At 35.3% G+C, this 17,789-nt stretch overlaps 1 protein-coding gene across 1 annotated transcript in view; it reads left to right on the plus strand.

The window, feature by feature from the left end:
- The window catches only part of CEP120 (centrosomal protein 120kDa), a 34,564-nt gene that overhangs the window by 5,568 nt on the left and 11,207 nt on the right, over positions 1-17,789 (plus strand). Inside the window, exons 6-17 of the mRNA XM_008937203.1 lie at positions 1,490-1,717; positions 1,945-2,149; positions 3,183-3,296; positions 3,630-3,807; positions 6,132-6,281; positions 7,138-7,320; positions 9,233-9,329; positions 9,438-9,590; positions 10,237-10,326; positions 10,802-10,894; positions 12,537-12,698; positions 16,263-16,385. Of these exons, the coding sequence (XP_008935451.1) occupies positions 1,490-1,717; positions 1,945-2,149; positions 3,183-3,296; positions 3,630-3,807; positions 6,132-6,281; positions 7,138-7,320; positions 9,233-9,329; positions 9,438-9,590; positions 10,237-10,326; positions 10,802-10,894; positions 12,537-12,698; positions 16,263-16,385 (1,776 nt within the window). The remainder of the gene's footprint in view (positions 1-1,489; positions 1,718-1,944; positions 2,150-3,182; positions 3,297-3,629; positions 3,808-6,131; positions 6,282-7,137; positions 7,321-9,232; positions 9,330-9,437; positions 9,591-10,236; positions 10,327-10,801; positions 10,895-12,536; positions 12,699-16,262; positions 16,386-17,789) is intronic.

Here is a 17,789-nt window from a genome sequence, read left to right on the forward strand (position 1 = left end):
CAAATAATGAGGGGGGTCTGGCTTTTTTCCTCCACTCCTTAGCCAAATACTATTTTTAAATACACTAGAGCCATATTTGGGCTGTTTCAACATATTGCTTATCTTTAGCTATGCCTTTAAATGGGGAACATAGTTTGGTGGTGAAGTTGGCATTGTTAGGTTTATGGTTGGAGTTGATGATCTGAATTGGCTTTTCCAACCTAAATGATTCTATGATTGTAAATGCTGGGTGAAAGTGTGTTATGGCAGTCTGTCTCTGGCTAACGTGTAACTCTTTACAAGTGACTAGCTGGTTGAGAGTAATATAAGGTTTCTAGTAACTTATCTGGTAAATAAGACAGTTACATAAAGTAAATCTTGGATCTAGACCCTTTAGAAGTTATTTTCCTTTAAACTTGTACAAACTGTCATAGTCTTGTTATGCAGATTAGTTTAAGAATGCCTCCATTTGAATTTCATATTGTTGCAGTGCACTTTTTTTGGTTTCAACTTTAAATATTAATTCTGATGATAATTTCGGGAGGAACATATGCACTGCTGTGTTTTGAATTTGATCTTTGTTTCTTGAAACAAAGTATTTAATAGAGCATGTTTTATATATATACACACATAGAGAATTGTGTGTATTTTCATCATGCTAAAGAATGACTTTTTTGAACAAGGGTTGTCATGAGGGCAGGTCCAAATCTTGATTTACAGTTTTCTTGCTCTTCTCACTCGCATTCTTAAAATTTGGGATATAGGATCAAAGCACTGTAGTCTTAAGATTTAGTATTTTTTGCTAAAATGAGGAATGCAGTCATAAAATGCAGTGCTAGCTGCCAGTCTAGGGGGTATGTGTGTATGTATTGTGCATGACTGTATGTGTATATGTACATATATACACACACACACCCCTAGGTGTGTGTATTGGCAGCTGACTCTTCAGCTTTAAAGTCTTCAGTAAGTGTAATAAATATTAAGGATCTGAATACATTTTTCTGATCTGCCAAAACGACTGAAGTGACTCTTATTTGTGAAAGAGCAAAGAGTTCCAAGAGTAAATTTCACTGAGGGAAATAAATTACCTTAGAGTGTGCTTTTAATATCCATCGCTTACTTATGTATATAAATAATAAGCTGCAGCAGGAAGAGGAAGTTTTTAAAAAGGAATAATGATGCTTACCAGGAATTGAGAACACAGTTTAGAAGCCACAGACTACTGAATTTGTCCTCCAGAAGGGATTATATGTTAGGTCCTCAGAAGGGCAGTGCACTGTTTTGCTGCTGTGGTGGAACTGGGCAAATCCTGTCTGCTCAATGCTAAAATTTCATAGCTATTCTTATACTGCTGCACATTTTTTTTTTTTTTTTCTCAGCATACAGGGACTAGACTGGTGATGATGATTTTGATTTGTTGTATTTCTGCTGCCTTTAGTAGAGGGTGAGCAGACAGTTCAATTGGAAATGCATGCACCTGTTACTTTCTAGCACTTCTGTGTGTATACAGATCAGTCTTTGCTGTGGGGACCAGTCTCTTGGAAGCACTGAAATACCCCTGTCTGGACTACTGAAGAAAGGAAATGTGGAGATTGATCAGCATCCTGTGGCAATAGAAGGAGCATTTGTGCTTGTTCCACCCAACAGAGCTAAGCAGAAATTTCCACAGTTGTCTTTGGATATGGCTCCTACTGTTGGAGTATCTGTAACTCTGCAAAGGGAGACCTTCAGTACCCAGGTATAGATTACTCATTTGTTTGTTTAGACACTGTTCTACAGTGTCTTAGATCATATTTGGCAGTTAAGTATGTAAATGAATATCTGAATGAGTTAGTTGCTTTATATGAATAATACTTCATACTGCTTCATTTTTCTGTCAGAAAAGTGATCTGAAAGTATAAAAATGTTGTAGACAAAATTTTTCAGTGCAAGGCATGATCAGTAAGAAAACTGTCTTTCATTCAGCCTTTGATTCCCTTAAATGCTCCAACCAAGCCTAAACAGCCAAGGGAGAAAGTTCTTTCACCTGTTAGTGGAAAAACAGAGGGCCTGCGGCAGAGATCCCAGAATGTCCAGTCTCAAGCTGACCACTCCTTAACAGAAGATGAAGCAACAGAAAGTGAAGCAGAAAGCCTTAGGTTTGAGAAAGGCACAAAACTGAAGAAGAAGGGTATGTAGTATATATATATTTTTTTTTTTAACCCAGTTGTCAAATGTGGTCTTGGATCATGTACTAATAATTTGTAGTGATAAAGTTCAGGCAAGTAAGAATTATTTGTGTTAATAACAAGAGGAGAATAAATGTTGTGATTTGAACATGGTGGTGGTTGAAAACACTTTGAAGAGATGGACTAGGGGGGATTTGGTGGTATGCAGATTACAAGTGATGTGGATGGTCATCAGCTTAAAAAATAATACCAGAAGTGTTTGGATTCTCTGAATTTGAGAATGGGAAGGTTCAGTACAATACCCATGAAAAAACAGACTTGCTCAGTTAGGAGGTGAAATGATCTCATGTTCACATTTATAAATAGAAGAGCAGGGGAGTTGTGACGTTTTTAAGATTTCTAGTGAATTTACTGTGTGGATAATTGTGCAAGCATTCGTATTGTACGGATTCCTGGACAAAACCAAGCAACTGGATTGTTTGTTTGTTTTTACGTTATCCTTTTGTATGGAGTTGTTAGCCCATATAGACTTCTAAGACTTCAGTTTTGATTTGAAGACTGTATTGGAAAGAAGTTGAGGAGGAACAGAGGTGAGAGAGGAAAAAATACTGTACTAAGAGTGAACCTCAGGAGAAACAATTGTTAGTTTGTTAAACATTACTGAACATGCATCTGAAGAGATGATTCATTATTAAAACAAATTATTATATTTTTCTAATGATATTTCCATTACTGGTCTTCTGAGCTTGATCCTGAAGACACACCAGTACTGTAGAGGAAAATCTGTGTCCTAGAACATGCTCCCAGCATTTGTGTAATTTAGCCAACTTTTGTTTTAATCCTAACTGATTTTACCCAAGGAAAGATTAAGTCCTTGTATGGAACATATCCAGAAAAATACTGTGAACCCAGTGGCTGGTTTGCATCTGTGGTTAAGAAATTCTGGGTTGTGCTTTTTTATGAGTAGAAATAATACTTCTGTTAACTCTGTTTTAGTACAATGTAAAGCATGTCATTTCGTGTTTCATCTTTCAGGGCTGGTGGGCGAATCTTGCCAAGAGGTTAACAAACAGTATGCTGAAGAGCTTCCAGTTTTCAAATCTAGGACCAGAGCAACATTGCCTCTAGTACCAGATCTGCAAAATTCCAGTAATGCACAATTTATTTTATTGAGTAAATTGAATGAATTTTGAATGTAGTACATGACTTAAGAATAATTAAAGAAGGAAAATATTGCAGAATCTTTTAAGAAAATTCAAAGTGCATTGGATTTTTTGTTTCCTTTTTCTTTTGGAAGCAGTGACTTAAAAGTAGAGTTGTTGTTTTGCATAGCATTATCTTATATTGCAAGGAATTGAAGTCTCTTGGGGTAGCAACCTATCTGTACTCGCCTTTAAATTGTGAGACCTATCTGGTAATATATTTTATTTTAGACAGAACAAATTATTAAAAATGCTTACAAATTATCTTCTGTGTTTTCAGCTGATAATGGCCCAGTAGCTGCACCTCAACCCAACCAAGTGGGTGCATCCAGTCTTTCTGAACATGTGTCAGCACAGAAAATTGTAATTCCAGCAGCCTCTCACCACTTTTGCTTTTCAATAGACTTACGAAGTATACGTGGTCTGGAAGTTGGCTTTCCAATAAATTGCATTTTAAGGTATGATTTATTAGCAAGAATAAGATAAACAAAAGTAACACTATCTTTCTTCTCTTTACAAAACCTTCATAATCTGAGTGGCAGCATGCTGGTATGATGCCTTTGACCTTTACATAGGTGGTTTTCAGTAGTGAAATACCATTAGAATGTTCATCTGACTTATCACTAAACTTCTGGGCATTACAACATTAAAGGTAGTATGTAACACTTAACCTGCACTAATTTGTATTAAAAGTCACTTGAATACTGGAGCTCAGATGTCATCAGGCCTTAAAGGAGGCTTACTTGTCTTATTTTCCAGCTGATTGAAGGAGTGATTTTGTAGCTTTCTGTGTCTCCACCAAGAACTCCTTGTTGTGTTTTAGTAAGAGACAGATCACCTGGTTTATCTGTGACAGTGAATCTAAAGAAAGCACATTCTAGTCTTACATTGAAGAACCAGTGTAGTAAATGCATTTTCACTCTGAGAGACAGTATTGGGTTTTTTGGTAGTCTTTGAATAAAAGAAGCAAAGCTTAGAAGGGAGAAGTAGCATTTTTTTTTTTTTACATTAATTTTGAGGTGTTTAAAAAACCAAGCTGTTCCGATTCAAGAGTTCTGTGCCTAAAGCAAAAGGAGAAAACAAATAAACAAAAATAAAAGAACTACCAGTGCTAGTTTGGAACCCTTGCTTAGAGATTAGGTTGTCACTGATGTCAACATGAAAGAAAAATATGGGAGCACTTTTGGAGAATAAGCAGATGTCGCCTGGAAGGTGAACACTAATTTGGAGGAATAAGAAATAAAAAGGCAAGGGACCAATTAAAAGTTAAGAGTGTTGAAAGTGTCTGTGTGAAGGTTGGGTTTTGGTTGGGACTGCAACATTGCAAGTGAAGAGAGAAGCTTCCTTTTCACAAAGTCTTTGTTTTGGTTTTGATCCTAAACTCTAAGGAAAATGTAGAGTTTGTAGATGCAGAGATCATTTTGTTCTTTAAAAAAAAACAAATTCCTCCTGGTAGAATGTCAGCTATTGATGGCATATGTAAATTCAGTGGTTTGTTGCAGTTTTTAACATTTGCCTTTCCATTACAACTCTTCTGGTGCATATGATGAAGCATATCTTTAAATGGTCATTCAGTTTGAGAGGGTTGAATATTTGTGGCTGTGAAGGTGCATCTGCATTTGCTTTGCATTTGTTGTCCTGGTGAAATTTGATTCGATACAGCTGTAGCTGGTCACACAGCAACCTATTTATGTTAATGGTTCTTGGAAATTAAGCTTTGTTTGAACTAAGGTAAAAACATGGGGTAGGGGTGGAATACTTTAAATCACAGCTAATATAGATTGCATCATTAATGGAATTCTATATAGGCTGTATTATTAAAGAGTATGTAGAAAACAGTGTACAATAGATGGAATTCTTTCACATAACATGAAAAAAATGTTTTACAACAGTGGCCACAAATAGGTATTGCTGTTTCATTCACTTCAGTTCTTACAATCACTGATACAAATGTCAAGAAACTGAAGAGGAGAATTATCCAATCATGTAAGTGTCAAGGAAAATTTCAGGCTAAAGTCTGCTTTTTTACTCTGTGAGCATTAGAATTGTTATTCAGGTCTAAACAAGCTCCTGCAACAGTTGTACACAAACAGCCAAGTATAGGATTTTGTCAGTGGCAGCATTTGATTCAGCGTTTATTAGTAACTTAGCTGACAGCTGACATCATTGGTTTGAGCAAAGCAAAGTTTAAGGTGTTCTTGGCCTTCCCTTCATGGTTTATCATACACTGACTTGTGCTAGTAGAGTAGTTTCAGGCCATATTGTAAATCATATTGGTAAAATGATTTGACTTACTTTTAGTGAATTGAACTGTGGGAATTAAAAACTAAATTCTTCAAATGTGACTGAAATTTTCAAATGGTTGAGACACTACATACATGTATGCCTTGTTATCAGTTACTGCTTATTAGGCCAGTCCTAGCTGTAAATACAGTTAGTGTTCTCAACTGTCATTCTACATTTGAATGTAAAATTGCATTCTTTATTTCCTTGTTCACTTTGTTAAAGTTCTGTAATTATTATATAAAAGATTAATTCATATGGTTGTGAACAAACAGGTTATTAAAGCTCTTTTGTCAAAATAACAGCAAATAGAAGTGAACGTGGATTGATGCTGAAGTAAATGAAAACATGAGTAGTTGAGAACTAAATTCTACTGTTTGGTGGATTTGTGCTAGTTTTGCTAACTAGTACAAGTCATGGTTTTCTTGTTGCAGAAGGTATAAGAAAAGTTATCTGTTTACTAAGTTATTTTAACTTTTGTTGTTGTTGTTTACACTAGGTACTCATATCCATTTTTTGGCAGTGCAGCACCTATTATGACAAGCCCACCTGTAGAAGTCAGAAAGAACATGGAAGTCTTTTTTCCACAGTCTTACTGTGCATTTGACTTTGCAACTATACCTCAGCAGCTCCAAGATACTTTCTTCAGGTGATTATTTTTATCTTAATTACTCTTTTTGTTGTTGTAAATGCAGTCACAAGTTCAATTTTTTTTTTTTTCTGAAGATCATCAGTTTGAGAATTTGGAAAATAATCTAGTTGCTAATGCTGATGAATACTTAACACATTGCTCTTCTAGTTTCTCTATTCTTTACATTTGGAGTTGGGGACTCTAAAATGTTTGGTTTTATCTCTTAAGTACTTTTACAAGCATCATTGCTTACAGAAAAAGGTTCTGTTGATATAGGTTGTTAAAGTAAAGATTGATAGCATAGTTTTAACAAAGCATTACTTCAAATGAGATTGGTACAGTTTTTATTTTTAATACTCAGTGACTATCTGATATCTTTGAAACACAGCAAGCACCTAGGAAGCTGAGTATAGTGTTGAGGGCTGTGGTGCAATTTTCCCAGTAGTCTCACCAGTTTTTGATAATTTATTAAGATGTGGAATAAAGAATTACCAAAGTAGTGTTATTTTGAAAGAAAATGTGGAGGGGATGTATTCTGTGAGGGACAATGACTAAAATTTATTTATAAAAATGTATAAATGAAGATGATCTAAGTCTGTTAAGACAATTCATTCAGTGACTTTCGCTGCGGGATTGTTCTTCCTAGTAAGTGGAGAAATGAATGGTAATCTGACCAAAGTAAGTGATGAAGAAGATAAAGTCCATCTCATTCTTCTGTGAGTGAGAAGCAGTCAACCTACCTCATTTTTTGACGGTTGTGACCATCACTTATTTAGGAAGTTACTTTTAGAACATGAGGTTCTTTTTCCAGATGAATAGGAATGCTTCCTCTTTTCTGTTGATGCCTGACACTAAAATAATTGATTTGTTTCAGATTACCTCTGCTGGTTGAATTGTGGCACAAGGATAAAACAGCTAAAGACTTACTCCTAGGGGTGGCAAGACTTCAGCTTTCAAATGTTTTGGCTTCAGAAAAAACCCGTTTCTTGGGTGGTAATGGTGAACAATGTTGGCGTCAGATTTGTAATGAAACTGTCAGTGTCACTGCAGCACAAGGGTAAAATGTTTAAAAAGTTACTCTGTAGCAAGTTTTGAAGAATTGTTTGTTTAGTATTTTCTCTGAAAAGGGACAAGCTCTTCCTGCTTACATTTTTGAACAGGTAAACAGGCTGCAGAGTACTGCAGTATAGGGATGGGAACAGGCATCAAAGAGATTAAAAGTTTAATTGCTACAGGCATATTGTGCAACTCCATGCTACTACCAAAGTTATCATAATAAACCTTTATATAGTCGTGATCCTGGCTAAACTTCATAAGCAGATTAAAAAAAAAAATTGGAAAAAAGTTGAGGCACTTTCCTGAGTAAAGTACTTAACAGTTACAAAAAGCTGCTGATACTCCAGCACATAATTAAGGCTGCCCATAGTAAGCTCTTAGGTGCAACTGACTTCAGTGAGAGGACAGATATATCCAGAGTGGAGAAATTTCCTGTTTCAGGATTATACCCTGTGATAGTAGGAGGCATTGGAGTTTGTGTGCATCAGAAGGAGCAGTGTTACTAGTTAGTATCCTGTCTGAAGGTGTGTTAATTTACATAGAGTAATATTCTTTTTTACGGATATCAAGAAACCTAATTTATAGTAGTTTCTGTCCTGTATTCTTGTTGAAGATATGAACTGTGACAGCAGTTGGTATAGACCCTCCTATTTTTCTGTGTGATAATGAAACTTGGTTATGCCTTTATAAATAAATATATTTGCTGCTAAGATCGAGGTTGGTTTTAAATCTGTAGTCCTATAGATAATTAAAACATGCTACATTTGATACACAGGAAACTTCAGATTACTGACATAGCTGGTATTCTGCATACCAACTGATAGAAAAATTGATCTGAGTTAATTTTTTCGTGTGTGAAAGCCACTGTGACCTCGTTCTGTGGACAGTTCCTTTGTGATGTCACTGTACATTAAGGTTCACACTCTCCAATAATAAGCTGGTTAAAATGAAACCTTGTTTTGCACAAAACTTAACCACTAGGTGGCATTCCGAAGATGTAATCAAGTCTGCATTTCGCTGTGCTGATACCTTTCTAGCATTGCTGTTGTAGGTGTCATGTGCTGTTTACACCGATGTGTTAAATTGACTTAATTACTCAGATTTCTGAGGTCCACTACTTTGCATCTTTTGGTTTTTAATCAGTGTCTGTTAGGATGTTGTAAGAATCTAATGCAGTTATGTATATTAACTTGGGTGAAGCACAAAATGGTTCTTTGGGTTGTTTTTCCTAGCTTTGCAAATAACTGTGTAGAATATGGCACCTTTGTGAGAATAATTTAGTCTTGTCTTTTTATGTTTGCTGGAAGAGAATGTCTTAGAAAATGACAGTCTTTAGTTCCTGCAGCCTTTTGTTGCAAATTGTGTGATACCTAATTCTGCACCTTCCAGGGTTCAAGTTATTGTGTAATTGCATCATTGACTAGATAAAACATTTTGTTTCTGACCAAGTACAGGTATACACTGCAGTGTATTTTCATGTTAGACTAGTGATAACTTTCAGTTCCATGACTTGTGTATTTTCCTTCCCTGAATACCTTTCTATGAAGAACACTACTATATTTACTACATTTTGTCTGTGATAGAGATGAGACAACTAGAGGAAAACTGTCCTGCTTAAGCAAAAACTGCAACTAATTTCAAATCAGTTTATTGAAATACTTGCTGTCAAGGTATTTTTTTTCACTTATAAGAGCATGTAGATATTTAACCCATGAGTGAAATAGGCAGTTCTCTGTACTGAAGTGTCTAGAAACTTTTGAGGTTTTTTTTCCATGATTCAAGGATAGCTTGCCACGTGATATGTTAAGTGACTTATTATACTGTGGAAAACTAGAAAGTTACCATTAACATGTTAAATACTTGTAGTGTAAATAATGATAATATTCTACATAACTTTTTAATGCTGTTTATAGGTCAGGCAACAGGATAGCGGAGCTTTCGTATGCTATCACTTTGGAAGACTACGGGCTCGTGAAAGTGCAAGAAGTTCTGGTGTCAGATTCTTCTCAAGTAAAGTTTACATAAGTCTTATTTTACATAAATCTTAACCCTTTTCCTTGAATGTTTTTTTTTTGAGAAGTTACATTTCCAGTTAAAAATCCATTGTTCTTATATCAGTGTGTAGGTGCTGGTCACGAACGGCAGGGCCCTTGCACCCAGCCTACTTGTGCCTCTGAAAACCATCCACAACCTCGAGAAACTCTTGAGTACAGAGCAGCACTGGAGTTAGAAATGTGGAAGGAAATGCAAGAGGACATTTTTCAAAATCAGGTTTTTATTCTTTCTGTTCATTTCCTAAACTGCATGACAAGCTTTAGCAGAACTGGTGAGAGAAATATTAACTGCATTTTTCTTTAACTTTGCCACTATTTCAAATGTTAATATTCTATATTCAAATATTCTTTAGATGTACACAATTGTCTTCCGTATTCTGAAGGAAGAAGGTTAATTCTTTTTTAAGTGACTGAAGTAGGTGCTAGGTAGTGAAATACAGAATACCTTCTTCACAATTCCCTCTTACTGTGTATGAAATACAGTAGATACTCAAAATTCAAATTACTGGTGTTAAATATTAACACTTCATTTCTTTATTCTCAAGTGCCTTGCTATGTTTCTACTCTTGAAATGATTCTAGGTAATATTAGTTGCATACAGCTTTTTAAAATCTAATGTCTGTTCGTTACGATTTTTTCTCTAACTTGGGCGTCTTACCCTTAAGTACAAAACACAAAGTATCTTTCACTACCAGAATGATACGTTGAGTTATATGTCAATGTATAAAACTTAGCTTTGAAGCAGAAGAATTAAAAACTTAGTTCTGCTAGTACTCCCTCCTTCAGAGTTGCTCTACTAACACTTTTGATTTAGTTTCCTGGCTTGGGGGTTGTTCCTTTTTTTTTTTTTTCCTTTTTAAAAGCTTAAAGAGAAGGAGATGGCTCATATGCAAGCACTTGCAGAAGAGTGGAAGAAAAGAGACAGAGAGAGAGAAGCTTTAGTGAAGAAAAAGGTAAAGAAACTCCATACTTGCTGAAGGTCCCATTAATATCACTATAAAACTTGACAAGATATTTTGTGACTGTGACATAGAACAAAAGGTCTGATTAGCCATCACACCTACTGGTGTGCATGCATCTAGTGAGCAAAAGTGCAAAAAATTAAAAGATGCTGTTAGTCATGGATACTTGTTAGAAATCCTTGACGCTAGCTTGCGTTCTTTGTGCGCTACTTAGCTTGGGTTACCTGCCACGTGCGTGGTACCAAAGTGCTTCCACGGCCCAGCTGTGTATGGTAGCCTGTTAGCCTTTATTGTGCTGTAAAGAAAGGGTCTCCATCATGATTCCTTCATTAAGAGCTGGAGTTCTGTTTTATATGTAAGTTTCCAAACAAAAACTGTAAATACTTCATACCACAGCAGGAGTAAATTTTTTGCTTGTCTGAAATATTTTTATTGCAAGAAAAGAGATGTTTTATTTTTCTTTTAGGTGGCAGAGTACACTGTTTTGGAAGAACAACTTCAGAAAACCCTGAGAGATCTAGATAAGCGAGAACGACAGCTTTTTAGTGCTGAGTCAGAGGTAAAAGTGTTTGGTTATTTTGCACAATGCAAAACTGCATGAGTGGTTTCTATAATGTTTGAGTTTTCATACAGAAACAATCGTGACCTCTGTATAAGAACTGAAATAGCTGCAGTCCTACTGATACATAGAGCTGAGCCCAAATAATTTAAGCCAACTTTTGCTTACAACTACACTTTTTACAGAACAGGAAATTCAATGAACTCTTCAATGGGTTGTTGGCATTACAGACCCGTAAATTCCCTGTTCTTAACAGAATTAGATTGAAATATGCTAACATTGTATAAATGGCTCCACTGACAATTTCAAGTTTAGTGCTGTCAGGTGAACGTTGTACAGATGTATGAGAGTGCCTTACTTCAAATAGTAACAGATAAACCACTGAAATAGGAGAGAGTCAAAAGGAGAGTTGGGGAAACTGTAATTACTAAGTTGCTGCATAACAAAACATGGATAAAGTTCCTATTTCATATTGGTTTTATGGTGACAAGGCTGAAGAAGATGCAGGAGAAACTAGTAGCTACCACTGTTTCCAGATCCCACTGGACACACCTCAAGATAAGGAAATGGGGTGTGAGTCCTCAAGGAGGCTAGTCAAATGAAAAAAGAAAATAAGCTGCCTATTCTTGTAGTTCAGAGCAAACTCACAAATATATAGATAAACTGCTGTGGTAATTTAGTAGTCCAACAAACTTCCTTTTTCCTTCTGTGGTTCAGATCAAACTTTTTATCATATCAGTCCTTCCTTGTGCTTGTGAGCAAAGTTAAGAAAGCTCCCAAAGCAGGGACTGGCTGATGGAGCCCATGTCCTGTTCTGTACTCAGGCTGTCTGTACCTCTCAAGATGCAGTTTGTGTTGTAAATAGTGTCTGACTTTATCTTTAACATCTATGCAAAAAATTCAGTGAGTAGGTTTGGCCAAATGCATTTCAGTCTGAGTAAAAGTATTTATTTTGAAACTCATACATGTTTGTCTCCAGACTTGCTCTAAATTTAGTGAGAGTCTGACCTGAGGGTTTAGAGATAATTAAAATCAATGGATTCCAAAAACCTCTAGACAAAATGATGTAGGGTTCACTTAGCAATTACAGTTTGAGAAATGTGCCATTTGGAGAGGTTTCTTTTCAGCTAGCTGTTATCTGGGCCAGTAATAGCTTTCTAGAAAGCTGAAACGTGTCAAGAACTGTTTTCCTGTTTAGCTCATTGAGAAATTTTCTTAATATACTCAGTTGGAAGTGTGCAGTCTTACTGATTTAGAGGTATCTTGGCTGTAGCTGTAACTTCATTTTTTCTGCAGTGAAGGGGCATGTTTAGCATTTTAGTTAGTAGTAGAAAGGTGAGTAGAAAATTTCCCTTAATCTCATGTGGAAAGTACAGTAGAGATACAGATAGACTCTTCCTTGACTAGTATAGAGATGGAGCTATTTGTAGCCCAAATATAGTAATTTTCAGGCCTTTAGTTAAAATGGAAGCAAATAGAAGAGTATATAGCAAACACAGATAACAGTGGAATTTCTACTGTTTAATTTCTAAATTGGCTAACAATTTTTTTCTGTAATGAATGGTAGCAACAGTTGTAAGAAGGGCTTTTAAAATAAAGCTCTTGAACCTGTGGATTAGTATAAATATGTCTTACTTCTAAGCTTCAAATAGTAAAGAAGGAGTTGCAAGCAGAGCATGAACGAAATCTGCAGGAGCTACAGGATTCTTTACGACGAGCCAGAGAGGAATGTGCACACCAGGTAGAGCTAGAAAGGTCAAAAATCAAGCAGCTGGAAGAAGACAAGGTTCGCTTACAGCAGCAGGTAAGTAAATAGCTGAGGTAGAAAATTTTAGTGTACTTAAGTAAGAATTATTTAAAATAAGTATATTAACATGAAAATGGTTTTGACCAAATGCATGCTGGCAACTTTGCAGTGAACTATTTGTATCCATTTTTTGGTGAGTTTTGTGCTGGGATCCATCTCTTGCTTGGTACTGGGGCCAGTTTGCAATGCAGTGGCTATAATTATTTTTGTAACACTGAAAAATGAAACTGTAATTATAAGCGTACATTACATGTACAACTTGAACAGCAGTATACAATTCTGTAACTTAATAAATAATTAGCAATTATCATACAGCAAAACATCTACGTAGCTTGACTGCAGTTCGTTTTATTTGTCCATGGCAAAAAAGTGTTACTGGGGGGGAGGGAACAGAGGGACAGGGCACAATCTTCTGAATGTAGTAGTGGTTTTATTAAATTGAGAAAACTGAGACCAAGTTTTCTTGTCCTGTAAGCTAGCTTTTGCACTAGGAAAAAGCCTTGTCTAGCAATTTTTCTTGACTCTTAAAGCATAGTGTAAAATTTTTAAAGTGGTATGAGCTTTTTTGAGCAGTTGCAACATTAGACACTTCCTTGGTTGTTAAGCAGATTGTTTTAGTAATGGGTAAGTGCTTTTCAAAGTACTTAGTTTATGCAGATCAGTTATTTTTCGTGCCTTTAGTTTCTTATATGTGATAGTGGTAATCTGCAGTAGACAACTAATTGAAGAACTGTATCAGCCCAAGGCATTTTTTTTCTATTAGGAACAGTGGTGCTGGGCTTTTTACTTTGATGTTAAACACTGATATTAACCTACTTCTTATCACATCAGCATATGTTAACACCAGTACAGTGAACTTTTAAAACAGAGCTAATACAAAAGAATCCTGCTAATGTAGAAGATGCTAATCTTGGCTGCTCTACTGAACAATCATTGAACTGAGATGAGCAGTTCCAAACTGTGGCATGTGATCCACTTACCACTTTGAAGTGGATTGAGTCTGCTTCACAGATGTGTTGTTGGCAGCTACCAGTGTTGTATCAGTCTAGACAAGATAGCCAATAGTTCTTCAGATTCAAGCAGCCAGATGCACCACAGAGGAGGCATCTTCCAAATTAATTCTTTCAACTCTCACTGCCTTTTTTAGCTAATTTGCAATACTACCTTAAATTACTTTTTTTCCTATTCTGAACAGGTAAGCTGTACCAGCCCAAAGATCGAGTTAGCTGAACATTGTTGCAGCAATGGTTGGTTTTAGAGGGCAAGAAAATAAGAAATGAGACAGTGAGAAAATACAATTTTGATGTAACTCTTTACAGTATTGCTGGATATATCAGAGACAGCATTTTGTATTTACTAGTCAACAGTGAAAGTGTTTTTCCATGAACTCATCTGATCCCTGTTTAAAAGTGTTCATTTTTAGCATGGCAACATCCTGTGGAAGTGAGTTCTAAAACTTAATTGTGTTGCGTATTATACTTCTTTTTGTTCATTTTAAGTTTGTTCCTTGATAGTTATGGAGAGTCCTTCAGTGCCTGTGCAACATACTATTCCTGATTGCTTAGCTGTCTGTCACGCTTTCTTCCAAACGCAAGCCCTGCTGTGTTTTGTCTTGCTTTTTGTGAAGGCTGTTCCTTTCCAATGGAGGCTGGAAGAACATCCTGGCTGTCTTCCTCTCTTCTCTTCCTGATATTTTGAATCTCTCTTATGCTTCAATATGAGGTGGTTGTTACTGTGTATTCTGCATAAGATCATCTTTTAGTTTTGCTTTGTTGAGAGTGGGGTGAGTGGTTTTGTTTGCTGTGGATTCTCACTGTAGGATGATTGCCTTTGTAATGTGCACATGCACCAAGTTCCTGTTGACACCAGTTCTAATGGGCCTGGGTTTTTTACCTTTCTGGGTGTGAGCATTGTGCTTTTGTGTTTTGTGTTTTCCTTTTTTATTATCAAGGAATGTGCTGAAGTAAATTGTAGTAGTTCTAAACAGTATGCTTTGACTTATTCTGTACATTTTAAGGAGGTGTATCGGTACAGTTCTCACGTGTTAATTATGGAGGTCTCTAAATGTCTTAACTTACTTGGAGGTAAGCCACACTATGTGGAAGAGAAGGTCCTTGAAACATCTACCTTGAACACCACTCTTACTTCCTGAATAAGGAAGCTGTGCTTTGTTTGTATGACTTGTGCAGTTCCCTGACAGTCCATAACTGGAAGTCTCATGAAAAATTCAATTTTTGAAAGTGTTTTCAGAATCAAACAAATTCAAATTTATTGTAGAATTTCTAGGAAGAACTTCCATACATTTTCCGTAGCTAAAGAAATTAGTTACTGCCTTTGTCATCAGCAACATGTCTGTGTCTTCTTTAAAAGAAAATTGGTGAAAATGGAAAGAAAGTGAACAATAGTTAACCTTCAGAAGCAAAGCTGACTATCAGTTATATACGAAAAGTAATTTCAGTGAACTATGGTTATGTATGGCTCCTTAGGGAAGTGTCTTTGCTTTCTTACATCAATTCTGTGAAAATAATATATGCAAAAAGTGAAATTTTGGAAGAAAGAGGTGACTCAATTTGTATATTAAAAGAATTCAACTATTGCTGCACTAATAGAATAAGGTCAAGGCTTTAAAACAGAACTTAATTCTGCTAAGCATTTTTACCCATTACTTTAAATTGTTCAATACAATTCTTAGGAATACTTGTATTATCTAAATGAACATGATCACAAATGCTGCATTTGTATTTATGTTCTATGATGGAATGCATCATTTCTATCAGATGTATTAGGATCTTTATAGTTGAATAATATTTAACAGAAGAAGAACGTAAGCTACTGTCAGAAAACATCTTAAAAAAATTCTGGCTTTAATATGGTGTAATAAAACTTGTAAACATTTGACTTGGTTTCTTTGTGGCAAAGTAATTGTTTATTGGCATGGGTTTTCAAATTACCCATTTTAAGATGAAAAGCAAAGCTCTCTGTTTATAAAATATTCATCAAACTAGAAGTATACAGTGAGGGTAGAGGTGCATAGCATAAAGTTATTAGTCACTGTACGTCTTTCTGCTTCAGCCTTTCTTGTAAATCATTATTTGACTGTACAAAGTATTAGTTGTTTCCTCTTCCAGACATTCTTAAACAAGTTATGCTGATGAAATTAGTGAAACTTTATATAGCAGATAGCTCCTTTGGCTTTCTTTAAAATATATATATATATATATATATCGAAATAGCTTTGTTTTCTGTTTCTTCTGCAAGTCATTTTAGAAATGTGAGCAGCAATGTTTGTAAATCTTGATCTACTGTATATGAGGACAGACTTGTTTTCTTTCCAGTACTGAGCAAAGTTCCTCTTTAAAATTTTTTCCTGTTAAAATGCTGCTGTATACCATCATCAAGAAATCATTAGTTATGGATGTGTAGCTTTCAGTGTCTGTTTTATATCAGTTAATTGACAGTAAGATGTTTGTTCCAGGGACTAAGGAGTAACAAGTTCTGTAACCTAATTCTTTGTCTGTGAATGTCTTTTTTTCTGTTAACTTCATTGTATCTTTAATGTAGCTTTATGAAGCAGAAAATAAGCATAAAATTTTGGAGAAGGAGTTCCAGCAATACAAAGAACAGCAAAGTAGCAGACCAGAAATCCAGCTACAGTCAGAAATAAATGTCCTCACTTTTGAAAAGGTATCTTGGATTTTTCTAGTCCTTAAAAACTGTCACAATGGTCCATTCACTGATAAGGGAGAAGTAGAATAATCTTGCATAATCAAATGGTTAATTTGTCCGTTTTGTTTTACTTTTCCCAAGAACTTCTTCATACTTTAAATATTCAGATACAGTTTAGACCAACAATGGCCTTATTTCTATAGAAGTAGTGTTACAGGCTAAGGCAGGAAAAAAACCTAACCTGTGTTTTTAAATTGCTACCATACTGATTTCTTCTAGGGACTCTGAGCATTCTGTTCATAAAACTAAAAGATGAAGATTTTATTGTGAGGATTAATTTTAAAAGGTATTCCATTATGTGCATTTTTAAGTTAAATATTTTTGAAAAGAGGTAGTATTATTTACCAGTGGAGTGGAATCAGTGTCATAAGTTGATTTCTTAAAAGCTGTATGTGCCTTCAGTAGAGGATAGTTTGCTAATTAAAATCACAGATATGGACATTTTATGCTGAGAATTATTGCGAGGTTTGAGTGAAATTTTTGATGAAGTGAGCTGAAACAAATTGGAGCAGTCTTCTTGGAACAAAATAAACTGTTATATAGCCAGCCTGCATGTTACTAGATGTTTGAATAACTTATAATAATACAAGCAAATTATTTGGAGTATGTTTCTGTCTCTACAGACCTTTTTAAACTCTTACCTTAAATATTTTTAGATTTCCTATTTTTGTTAGATTGAAAAAAAAAAACCAAAACGCCAACAAACAGTGCTTCAAGGTCTGCAGAAATCCAATAATAATTTGTCTGATTAGAAGAAAATGTCACTGCCTCATAGTTACTAATTGAAAATGCTTCTTTTTCAGCTTACTGTGTTTTGTGTGCTTTGTAACTGTTTTCATTTGCCTTTTCACAGAATGCAATGAATTCAGTGTAACATGTTAAGTTTTATTTAGATAATAAGATCAAAAGTTCACAATAGATAGGTAGATTTTTAAAGAATGGTTTGAGCAGATGTCTGTTTCAGAGAAGAATGTAGCACAAATCTTCCGTCAGCTGCAGGAAAGGAAAAAAAAAAAACAATTACTCATCTTTTAAAGGCAAGATTTATCCATCAGTGTTTCTCTTAAATTGGTGTTTATAATCTTACTTTGAAAAAAAAAGGGGGAGGAGGCTGCTAATTTGAGAATCTTAAATTTAAAGGTTACATCAGAAGATTTAGTGCTAAAAACTAATCTTTTTCTTTTTGTATAGACAGCTGTCCAATAAAAATAAGGCTATATTTTAAACAAGAAAATGTTCATGTGCCATAATATTTATGTTATGTTATATAACAGCTTCAGATGATGTTGTATGTTACACTACATAAACACTTTTCTTAAACCAGACCCTTTGTATATATACATCTTTCAGTGATTGTTACTG

This window comes from Merops nubicus, unplaced genomic scaffold, assembly GCF_000691845.1.
Source record: "Merops nubicus isolate BGI_N331 unplaced genomic scaffold, ASM69184v1 scaffold35773, whole genome shotgun sequence".
In the NCBI taxonomy this organism is placed as follows: Eukaryota; Metazoa; Chordata; class Aves; order Coraciiformes; family Meropidae; genus Merops; species Merops nubicus.